The sequence below is a fragment of the Cebidichthys violaceus genome, unplaced genomic scaffold (assembly GCF_023349555.1).
Source record: "Cebidichthys violaceus isolate CVI_PGR_0920_01 unplaced genomic scaffold, fCebVio1.0.p SCAF_30, whole genome shotgun sequence".
Lineage (NCBI taxonomy): Eukaryota > Metazoa > Chordata > Actinopteri > Perciformes > Stichaeidae > Cebidichthys > Cebidichthys violaceus.
Window position 1 is genome coordinate 1,980,281 of NW_027176484.1, and position 12,417 is coordinate 1,992,697.

Genomic DNA, 12,417 nt, shown 5'->3' on the forward strand with positions numbered 1-12,417 from the left:
CCCGCGTGGCTCGAGGTCACGTGGGTCAAAGACTCACGCTGCCGTGAGAAGGACCAATCAGAGGGCTCGGTGCCCTGCTGATTTAAGAAGAACCGGTTAAAGGCGTGACGTCGCCGGCTTCACACCATGACTTTAAAACCACTGTGAGGACTCGACTGTGGTTTGGAAACACACTTAACAGTATGAATTGCCAAAGGGATCAGAAGGGGTGAACTCTCGCCCTGTGTAATGTTGGGGATTACAGTCAGTAGGTATAAAGATGGATACATTTATGAACTTTAATTTTAGCGGTGTATTTAATTGTTTTGCTATTCTGTAGACTGTCGATATTATAACAAGGGAGGATTCTAGATATTTGCTGTAATATTGCATCAGAGGCTCACATCCCAGTTAATGTTTTCTTTCACATAAGAATAAGAAAAAAGAAAGCCCTGTTAGTCCTCTGATCTAAGACGGGCAGTCGATGGTTTTGATCATGAACAAATCTTTCTCAGAGTTGGAAACGGAGAACTGTGGGCTAATTGCATCGACTGTGTTGAGTTCAGACATAATGATGCAAGAGATGCTGTTTGTTACAACTGTAATCGAAGAAATTAGATTAATATTTAGGCGCATCGACCATACGTGAAGGTTTTCTTTCCAACCGAACACTACAACAGACCTTTTCTCTCTTTCATCTTTTTTTTCGAAACTCAAACTCAAAATTACGTTCCCATTCAATGAAACTGCATTCTCAATGTTTCGAGAGAAACGTAATTAGCAATATTTTAAATTAAATTTATTTTGTACAACCCAAAAGCACAAATTTACCTCAGAGAGTTTTACAATCTGCACAACATACGACATCCTCTGTCCATGGACCCTAGCATTGAAGAAAAAAATAAATAAAATAAATACCAAAACTACTTTGTCAGGTTCACTAAAAACATAATGTTTTGGCTTAAAATAGGTACGTTTGTTACGTTATTTAAGTTACGGATGTAAATTGGAATAAGAGCACGTTGACTTTGGTGACACAAACAATGGTCTCCTTGGTGAAAGTCCTGTGTTTGTTTGACCCTCCCATCCACCATAGACATCCTCCCCAACGCGGATCTCCTCAGACTACGAGTAGAAACGTACTTGTGATACGTAAAAAACGAACATAATTTCCCTTTATAATCGATAATGCAGTTTCGTTGTACGGGGACGTCATTTTTAGGCAACCAGGCTGCGACATCATACAGACATACGATTTCAGTCCCATAAAACCACAACAGATTAAACAGACGAGATATAACGTGCTAGTTTTTTAACTTTTGAGGTGCGGCTCGATGTGTTTCTGAGCTTTGGACTTCATGTTTCCAGCTTTTATGCTAAGCTAAAGCTAAATCAACTCCCAGCTACAGCCGCATCAGAGATTGGTGTAGATCTTCTCAGCTAACTCTCAACAAATGAACAAACAGGCGTGTACCCCAATATGTCAAATTAATGTTTGATCATTTATTAAGGACTTTTCAATCCAGTGTAATAATGAACTCAGATGTAATTGCTGCAGTTTGAAATCATCTGCTGGAATGACAATGACTGGAACGGTCACACTGTAGTTTCATAATAATAATAATAATAGCATGAACTTTATTTCATTTAGTGCTAACAGTTACAAACCAGAAAATGTACACAGAAACAATTTAATTGCAACATTTCAGTCAATTATGAACTTTGTCTGCAAAATTTCGGCACATTCGAACCTCAAACGGTGAAAAACGATGGAGAATACGTCATGTATATATGATGTATATATATGTTGTATGTATATGTAGCGACTGTTTTTCGTGTCTTCAGCTTCATGAGCTTCATCATTTATTCGCTAAATCTGTCTCGGTTGCACTTTGTCGCATTTGGCTTTTATCGATACATCAACTGTTTTGGTGATATTTCAACTTTTTTTGGTAAAATTTTCAGCATTTTTTTTATTCTAATGCGCCAATTGAAAATGTGCATGAAAGCAGGGAGATGGAAACGCACCAACTGAGGCAAAAAAAGAAAGATTTGTTCATGTGTAGAAATATAAACCTAAAGCGTCCGCGGGTCACAAGGACAGCAGATTCTCTTTCAGTATTTTCTCTTTCATGTTGTCACAAGATGGATCTTTAAATGCTCAGAGACGGACGGTCTGACTGAGAGGCAGCTAAACAGAAATGTATGGTGTTCTTTAAAGTTCTACACGAGACGTTTGTTATATTTGGGCAAAAAATATATTTTGACAATGAGGAACACGATGCATGCTCGCATTATGTTGCTATGTAGCTCATCATTCACTTGATTCTTGTTTACATTTTTATTTTGCATGTGTTGCTCTATTTTGAAAAGTTAGAAAATTGAAACCAAGAGTGCTCAAAAAAAAAAGCAAAAAAAAAAAAAAGCAACTAAAACTTCCAGAAGGGACAGAAGCTTTCTGTCTCACGCCTTCAGATGAAGTAGTCACGTCTGCTGAGGCAACGCGATCTCACAGAAATACGGGAAATGACCACGACCTCGAGAAGTAGAGTCATTTTCTCATAGACTTCTATACAACCAGAGGAGTCGCCCCCTGATGGACACTAGAGAGAATGCAGGTTTAACACATGAAGCATTGACTCCACTCTGCAGATCCAGAGGTTGCCTCCTTTAAGTCACTAGTTCAGAAGGTTCACGTGGATGCGTTTCATTTGTGTGTCCACCATAACAAAGGATCCTTAGTCAATGAGTACGATAACTCAGTACTGAGATTTGAAGTTACGTTTGGGACTGATTACTTATATTACTGAATTTGCGAACGTATTTTAAGCTGAACGAAGATATTTTTCCTTAAACTAACTAAGTGGTTTTGTTGTCTGAACGTGAAATAGTTTAAGTGTTGAACACCATTACGTTAAGAGGTCCTAGTCATTCCACGGATCCCTGTGAGACCAGGTTGGCTGAGATGAACCGTGTTGTGAATCTAAAAATAGTCCCCCGCTCCTCCCCACACCGGAGACTGGTTTCTCCACTGAAGGGACGCTGAGCTGAGTGTCTGCGATGACTTCCTTATAATGATATTATATAATACGAGCAGCGATCTGGCTCAGTCATGAAATAAATACATAGTTATATTATCTGTAGTTTAAATGTAGTGTTTCCTTTGTTGTAGATGTGAAAGCTTTTTTTTGTAAATACATTCTTTTCTTAAAAACGCTGCTGTTCTCCTGTCGGCTATGTTGTTTTTTTGTTTATAATAAGTTTAAATAGAAGATTATTATTTTCATTCACTTTATGGACAAAATGTACAAAGACATTATTTTGGCACACGTAGATGAGGTTTGTTATATATCAAATGCAAAACACAAGGCACAGACGTTAAGTGACTATTCAACGGACTGCAAGTTTTCTCAAAACAATTATAGTCAAATTATACTTTAGTATACTTGTAGTTAATCAGTGCCACACAATAAAATACTGTATATTTCATAATCTCTTTCACATAAGTATCACAAAGCAGACCTGATTTAACACACTATAAAAAAATTAATACCACAAAACAGACACTGTGAAAGACGTTAAACAAGTGACACACAGGTTAATGAGTTGTGGTTTAAGCTTATTTTTTTTTGTATACAAATATTGTGAAGCAATATGTTTTTACTATCTGGAGTTACGCCTAAAAGAAAAACCCACCTCTAAATCCTGACTGCATGTTGCAACGTGCAAATTGAACTTAGCTGCAGTTACATGTGCCGTTTAGATAATGAGAGGAGACGTCACAGTTAGAACTTAATTTAAAATTACTAGAAAAGAAGAATCTATTTTTACTTCATGCGACTGGATGAGCAGCTGGTTCAGGAGGTATATTTTCCCTGCTGATATTCCAAATGTTTCCAATAGCTGTGTTTCCATTTTATTGTCAAACGGATATTAAGAGAACCAAAGAAGCACATTAGGCGTGTTTCCATCTCGAATGAACATAGTTTGGTCAGAAGTTGGCGCTGTAGGTTACACACGCTGTAATAGGCCAGTAAAACAGAGAAGAAGAAGAAGTAGAGGTTGGTCATCATCTACTCATCTCTGGTCCAACGTCTACGAGAGAAATGGAGAGAGGTCTTCAGGAACTTGTTCCTAATCGGGTAACTTTTAATTGTTGTATTGTCAGCGAGTATTGACCATTTTACATGTTGTCAACATAAACAACTGATCATGTGAGTTAAATCTTTGCTGCGTCAGAATCCGTTCAGTACATAAACTATTCAACAAAATCAAAAACCAACTCAAACGTGGCGAAAAAATAGTTTTGGGAGTTTTATTGAATTTTGCCTTTTATAATGTGATACGTCAAAATGTGCACAATAATACGTGACTGGAAACACGACTTTTAATATCCTCAATAGCCGTGTTTCCATTCACATATTCGTTTTCTCTCGTAGATGGTTAGACGACCAAGCCGACGTGGTTTGCGACCTCTTCTTCTTCTTCTTCTCTGTTTCCTGGCGGATGACATCTATGTCTAGCCTACAGCGCCAACTTCTCACCAAACTACGCTGTAGCCGAGTTTATTCGCTCCGAACCAGTTGATGGAAATCCGCTTAATTCGCGACATTTCAAAAGTAAAATGAGCTCGACACTAGAATGGAAACACGTTGAATGTTGCTCAACATAGAAACACTGGAGTCTCAGACATAATTTAAAGATACTTTAGGTTTAAGTTATCAGCTTCATCATGGCCGCTCTAGAAAGACGACCATGTGCTTTAATATCTGGGTGAGTCTATGTTTCCCCAAAAGTAAGCAGAAGACAAAGTCAAAATGATGTTTGATAGGAATGAAGTCGTTGTTCATCTGCGTGTTTTGAGGTGGATTTTTCCTTTAAGTCTACACACAAAAAATACAATAATATAATAACAAAAATTAAATGATAGCTGTGGAAAAACAGCAATAACAAAAAGGCCATTTCAGTCAATGTTCTTCTCTTTGGTACGTGTTTAAAGGTGGGCACAAGCATCCACCTAAAGTGCTCTATATGGTACAGTAAGCTGGCTTTTAAATAAACGTGGAGTCTTTTTGGTTTCTTATTGTGGCGAGTTTCAAATGAGGCTGAAACGGTCATTTTCTCCAGTGATGCCACTCTGGGATTCATCAGACCATCGACCACGGATCACATCTGGAGTCTGGTGATGTTTTGAAGGTTGAAACGCTGGAAGTGAATAAAGCTTCACACACACACACACACACACACACACACACACACACACACACACACACACACACACACACACACTCATCCCGTCCGTTCTGCAGGCTGTTTGGGTCCTCTGTTGCTGCAGAGTCTTTCGAGCGACTGCAGCAGTTCGTCCTCTCTGGGTCTGTACGGCACCACGTAGCTCTCCTCCTCCAGCAGGATGCGGTTCAGCGTGCGCTCATTGTTAATGTGGCGACGGACCATCAGTATATACTGCTTCCCCTCCTCCAGGCGGGGGCAGTCGCACACATTCGGGACCCACAGGAACTCCCGGTGCTCCAGGCGGAATCCGTTTCGGTAGGTGTGGATGATCTGGACGTCGTAGCGCGTCTCCTCGCCTCTGTACAGCTTCCCGAGGACTCGGCCCCGGAAAACTGACGGGAAACAGAAAAGAGTTCAATAAAATGTTCAAGAAATAAGATAGAGTTAGAATCCTGTCACGTTTTTAGGCTCAGACTCACCAAAGTCCTTCTGACAATACTGTTTCTGGCGTTCCCTTCGACCTTTAACCCGCCGACATTTCCCACAATGTCCTGCAGAGTAAACCGAGCAGAAACAAGCTCACAAATAAACACCTAAAAAATAACTTTTTGAGAAGTACACATGCTCGCTTTCTTCATGGGAGTTTATCGGCTCATGGTTAGCTGGTCTTAGCTTGTTGGGGGGATGGGGTGGGTTGAGGGAAACGGTGAACATACTTCCAGGTGGAGGCTGAGGCAGGAGGTTTCTGTGGTTCTCCTCCCGCTCCAGACGGGGCAGGATGGGCTGGTGGGGGGGCTGGCGGCGGTTGTGGTGGGGAGATTGGCGGGGCGGCTTCACAGGCCTTAAAACTAGTGAGACACAAATCACAGGCACACACACACACACACACACACACACACACACACACAGTGTTGTAAACAATGTTGAAAACAGGTGCTTCTGTTTGGAATAAGATCATTTTGTGATTCACTTTGTTTCATTTCTATAAAATGATTTTGTTACATTTGAACATTTGTGACTTTAGCCACTTACAGATATTAAAAGACACTGTTTTGAGACAAATTTATGTATTTCCGAGTCACTAGCAGCAACGCAACATGCACACTAACACACACCATGTTTTTAAAGGCTGTCTCACCAACATCCACGATTTAGATTTTTTAAACATGTTGTAAACCCATCCCCTATTTCACAAGTTTTTCTAAAATTTGGATAATATTTCTAGTGCAGTTAGTGACAGTGTGGGCTCCACGGTAACGTAGCTCGGACAGCTTGACGCAGCAGCAGAGGGGGCAAATTAACGATCCGTGTTTGCGTACCAAGTCGGATCAAAACTGACCCCAGAATCAAGTAGAAAACATATTTCCTGTTGTGTATCGGCTTAAAATATATATTGTTTTAAATATGTTGGTAAGAAACAGCAGACTTCTCTCAAAATGTGGTGCTGAGGTTTGTCACAAAAAGACATAATCCAGCATGCATTCCTCATACAGCTCCACATCATTCTGACCTCATTATATCCTGCCCAACAACAGAAATCACGACCACACTCAGCGACTGGAAAGTTCATCGTGTTACCCAACAAACAAATTAACACACTATTTCTGGCAACATCAAGAGTCAGATTGTGTTTGGCACGAACCAATCAGTTGGAAAATGTTTCCAGAGCAGCTACTCAGATTTATTTTAAGTCCTCAGGCTGGTTGCAGATTTCCATGTGAATGTGAGTGTTTAAGGAGGAATTCAGAACATGTGTACTGCAGGCTTATCATGACAGATGAACCAGCTGCATTCCTCAGCTTCAGCATGTACATAAACTCTTTTAAATCCACCGTGACCTAAAGACGGACAGGTGTTTCCGCTTATTGCGCCTGATCGGCTCTCCACTCAGGGCTTTGTGGGCGTGGTCGGACTGCGATTTGATTGACGGTCACCTCGTTCTCCTGTTAGCTCCTTCTTATTAGCGCATGACATGAAACACCTGTGAGGGTGTGCAGGGATTTCACTTTGATCACGACAAGTGTGTTTGAAACATAATGCGGATGGAAAATTCACAATATCACAATGCTGCAGACAGTCAACGTCTGTTCATGTAAAGGTGATAAAAGACTCTTACAGGGGTTCACGCTGAAATTAAAGTTAAGTCATCTTCTACTTAAGTCGTGTCAGCTGAAACTCCGCTAAAGGTTGAAGGAACGCCAAAAGTTATTTTGAGAATTTCTATCTCAGCCTGATCCCAGACTACAGATGAAAACAGATCTGATTACTAGAAAGAGCTGCAGCTGCTCCTGCTGCATAATCTAAGAGCTTTTCAAAGTATACAATACTTATTTCATTACTTGCTAATATTTTCCACAGTCAGAAAGTTCTGGCAGATTGCATGCAGACAGCATGTTGTGGAGCAAAGCCAGTGAGAAACACCTTAAATATATTGTGTTAAAGCAATCTATAATTACAATTATCTGACAAAAAAAACCAGACTTTTGTAGCTAGTGCTGCTTGCTTTTATTGGAACATAGTTGGCAACACACGGCTGGGTTTTCAGTTGGATAAGTTTTAAAATCTAGCGTACTCTTGCTGGTTCCTCCAATAGACATCGTGGCATCACCCATTGGTTTGTGGACTGCCGTGTTGACGCCTTAAGTTAGTTATTTTGGCTGGTGCCATCCTTGGTTTTTGGTCGTTGCTATCTTGTTTTTTCGCAACCAGAAGAGAAACGAGAGGGTGGAGCTACAGTAACTACAACTAAATGCTGAATAAGACATTTTTAGGCGACCAAAATGTTGCATGAACTTCCATGAAGTAAAAAAAAACTCTGTGAAAGGATTAAAGTTGTAAGAAGAAAACACGGAAAAATCCCAGACCGGACAACGCTGTGGTAGCGACCTGCCAATCACAGTGTAGCCCCGCCCCTAAATCATCCCCTGCTTTATGGTCTGTTTGACTCTAAATGGACCATAATTCACTAAATGAACATCATGCTGTATTGAAGAAGACTTGAAACTAGAGATTGAGACCATTAACTCATGTTTACAATGTTTACTGAGGTAATAAATCAAGAGAGAAGTTGAGTCATTTTAGACTAGACTTCTATACAACCAGAGGAGTCGCCCCCTGATGGACATTAGAGAGAATGCAGCTTTAACACATAAAGCACTGGCTTCACTTTTAAGACCCGGAGGATGCCGCCTGGTTTCTCCAATGTTGCCGACCTCAGCGTTAAATACAAAACACTTGTAATATGCTACACAAGCTGATCATCACCAGGGCGTTGATAAAATGACTAAACAAAATCTGATGGGACAACAAATATGAGTGTCTCGATATCAGACGGGTTGTAGGAATACAACAGTTTAGCTAGATTATCCAAACCACTTTATTGGGAGATAACTCTGAATTAATCTGAAGTGACAGTAATAATCCTTTCTTGCACAGAAGAAACTGTGTCAACACAACTACGGTAAGAGGAGTGGGTCAAAGATGTCCTCACCTGGTGAGTAAGGTGTTGTAATACAACTAATGTCTGTTAGTTCTTCCCAACTTCAATGGAGTTTTGACTGACATGAGGATGAGTAGATAATGTATAAAGTTTAGGATTTCTTGGGGTGAGTTATTCCTTTAAATTCATGCTTTAATCATCTGTATGAATATATTTAAGGGTGATTAAATGAAGCTGGAGGCTGGACTTACACCAGTGGGGTCGGGTGGTGACGGGGGGAGGCCTGGTGGTGGTAGTGGTGGTGGTGGTGGTAGTGGTGGGTTGACCCCAGGGAAGGTAGTTGGCAGCGTGGTGAGCTTGACGCAGTGGACTCCTCCTCCCATGGTGGAGGGCGTATTGGCCTGGTGGCAGCCAGTACTCATACTCAATGCCTGGGTTTCCGTCTGTCGCCAGCACCTGCACACAAGGACGGCATGGAAACATCAAGACTGGCCTGGAAAGGTTTTGAATCTTTTCCTTTGGTATTCATCTGCCTTCATAATTTATTTTCAAAGTGCAGCATTCAGGGTATTTGTAATTATTTTCAATGATAGTGAAGCATTTTTGCGTGCTGCTTTTGCATTGCTGACTGTCCCGCGTTTTTCCTCTCGATGGGCCTCACATTTTTGGATGAAAGCCTCACGTTAAAAAAATTAAACTTTTCATAGTTGAAAAGCGCCCAACAGACTGACTGTTGTGACATTTGCAGACCCAGATCCTCCAGCAAAAACCGGTCCACCGTGGACAGACCCAGATCCGGCTTCACCTGCAGCCTTGGACCTGCAGCCTTGGACCTGCAGTCGGCGCTCCGGAGGGAGGAGGAGAGCTCAGCTCCTGGCAGCAGCAGCAGCGTCTCCTCCTCCTCCAGAAGCAGAGCTTCTCCTCTCTGGGAGCCAACACCGACACCCCGCTGCTGGAGACCCAGGACGTATTGCTGGACCCGCTGGAGGGAAGGGAGGCACGGGAGAACCAGAACCAGGACTGAGCGGGGAAGACTGTCAGACCCTCTTGCAATAAAATTAGAGGTTTTCTAAAGGGACTCTGGTGCTCAGGAAACACTACCGCTTTTGTGCACAGGGGCCGCAAAAAAATCAACACAAAATAGAAGTTCCTTGTAGTAAATTTGTCCGATTTGACTGAATCTCAAAAATTTTCTTTGTGCTCACTGGAACATTTTGAGGACTGGTCCAGGTGTGTATTGCCTATAATTTGGCCTCATACCCTTGTAATCCTAAAGGTAAATCAACTAAATGGGGGATTAACGAAAAGGCATGGCGACTGAATGCATGACACATTTTCCTTATGCCTTACAAAGCCTGAGATAAAGGCCGTCTTAACCCGAGAGTTAACCCTTAAACCTTACATTTAGGTTTACAAGAGTACCAGGACAAATTATAGGCAATAAATCAGAGCGCCAGCCCCCAGGAAGAAGTCACAAGTGCTGTTGCATTCATTCTCGCTAAAATGTAGAACTTGCCAAAGGAAACAAACAGTACACAGTGTTTAAAGGATGCTTACAACCACCATCAACCAACAGCAGACTATAACAGCCGTGTTCTCACAGTATCTCAGGAGGAAGCAATAGTTAACAGCTGTTTGTTAGCTCAGCCAGGCCTGCTTGCAAAATACCTGCACAGGGTCTGAATGGAAACAATTAAATATTGATTCAAACCTGATGTTTTTCTTACCTTGTGAAATGCCAAATGATAAGCAGAATAAGTAAGAAAGTAGAATGTGTTTAGACACGTCAAGAGATTTGCAGCTCCTGAGACCAGATGATGACCAAATTGTCCTGCACCAGTATCTTGGAGCTCTTACCATTAAATGGAGGTCTTCCTGGGTCGGTCCTGGAACCTCGAAGCTCTCCCAGGTGTCTGCGGAGCGCCGGTACAGCAGCTTCGTCCCGGCAACATTGTACTCGCCTGGAATGTTGATCTTCCAATTACCGTTGATCACAAACTGGGAGCGACCATTCTGGAGGGCTGGACGAGGGACGAAGGTAATGAGAAGTAAGGAAGGAAGTTTGGTGTTATTTAGGAGTCAAATATTTGTAATTGAGCCTACGCTAAGCCCCGCCCCAACTGCTACTCCATGAAGCTACCATGGAGCCCAAACTATCACTAACTGCACTCCCTAAATTAATATTACCATAGATGCCCCCTGATGGACACTAGAGAGAATGCAGCTTTAAGACACTTCCGCATTGGCTTCACTTGTCAGAACCGGAGGTTGTCGCCTGGTAGAAACGTAACGTTTTAGAAACGTATATATTAAAACGTTTGACGATTTCCAAATCCACTAAACCCGCCTGAACGTGAAGAACATCTGAAACCATTGATGAGTCTGTGGAGCAGAGACGGACAGTTGTCGGGCGCCAGATGGAGCCTGACGTTGCTACGCTCTGATTGGCCAGTCTGCCTTTGAGGGGCGGGACTTACCAAAGGGTCAATTATCTCTCCATATAAGAGGGCCGTGTTGAGGTAAAGGCAGGCTGTCAGAAGCAGAAATATGGCAGCTGGCTATATATGGCAGCTGTCTCTCCTCAGTGGTGGAAGAGGGATTTTCCATGACATGAAATGGAAACAAGTACCTTCACCTGCCTCGCCCCAGTGGTCAGATAAAGCCTTTATGAGCTTTTTCAGGACCACAGTGTGAGCCATTTTGGAGGGGGCTGTTTTATTTTGGTCCCATAAACAAGGATGAGAATAGATGTCCTTGGTTATTATGCTGCCTGGAAAACTCCCACAGCAGGACCAGAGACCAGATGGGACTGCTGAGCCTCTTCTGTCTCCGGGGAGAGGAAGTTATTGCAAGTCTTGGAGCTACTTTAACTGCCTGATTTACACTGCAGCCATAGAGCCAGTGACGCAAACTGAGTCTTCTTGCAGAAAGCTGACACGGATAAACAGCAGGCCGGGTGTCCCGTGTGGGACTCAGGCTGTATCTTACCTAGATAGTTCCTGCTGTTATCGGTGACTCGGATGTGAGTGGCTCCAGCTGGTATCATGGCCACTTCGTTGTATCCAAAAGGTCCGCCTGGCAAAAACAGACACTCAGTTAGAGGGTTGGTTTTAATATTAGTTTCCCCTTCATTCTTTTTTTTAAACGACTTCACATGATTAAAGGAAACGTCTGTTTTTTTTATTACGACCTGGGGACACAGGTGCTGCACTGAAAAAGCCTCAGATGGCTTTTAAAGTTAGTTAATTAAAAGTTAGTATCAAACAATCACTGAAGACAGTCTGTTGCATTGCCGAGATGGTTCCGGATTCACCCACGTTTACACTGGGATGTGATCTAAAGCAACTGAGGCCGTGGTTGCACCAGATTGGAACTCAGCTGTGTCCGTATACGTGTGTGCAACGTGCCTGATTGGATCAAAGGAGCGGCTGTAAATCTGCTGATTGATGTGCAAGACATGTGCAAGACTCCATTGCACAGCTATTTCCAGTTGAGTGCTCATGTTTGATACGTTCACAATGACTGTGATCATTGTGCCAGTGACAGTTATTAAGACCGAACAATACAAAGAAAAGAGCGATGACTACAGATGATGAAACTTCAAAAACAAGTGAAAGTGAAACCCAAAAACACACCTGCAATTACAGATTATCTCCACTGGTGCCGCCAAAGAGAACAAAAAAGAAATCGAGATTGTAACTTTAACCAAAACTACAATAACAAGACCAAGGTAAAGGCAAAGTACTGTTATATTCCTTCAAAGATCA

General features: G+C 42.1%; 1 protein-coding gene across 1 annotated transcript in view; it reads right to left on the minus strand.

Moving 5' to 3' along the window:
* Window positions 1-1,462: 1,462 nt before the first annotated feature.
* adamtsl5 (ADAMTS like 5) overlaps window positions 1,463-12,417 on the minus strand; it is a 31,092-nt gene continuing 20,137 nt past the window's right edge. Inside the window, exons 8-13 of the mRNA XM_068724287.1 lie at window positions 11,639-11,725; window positions 10,508-10,671; window positions 8,902-9,106; window positions 5,928-6,059; window positions 5,691-5,762; window positions 1,463-5,603 (exon numbers count right to left, since the gene is read on the minus strand). Coding sequence (XP_068580388.1) covers window positions 5,269-5,603; window positions 5,691-5,762; window positions 5,928-6,059; window positions 8,902-9,106; window positions 10,508-10,671; window positions 11,639-11,725 — 995 coding nt within the window. The 3' untranslated portion in view covers window positions 1,463-5,268. The remainder of the gene's footprint in view (window positions 5,604-5,690; window positions 5,763-5,927; window positions 6,060-8,901; window positions 9,107-10,507; window positions 10,672-11,638; window positions 11,726-12,417) is intronic.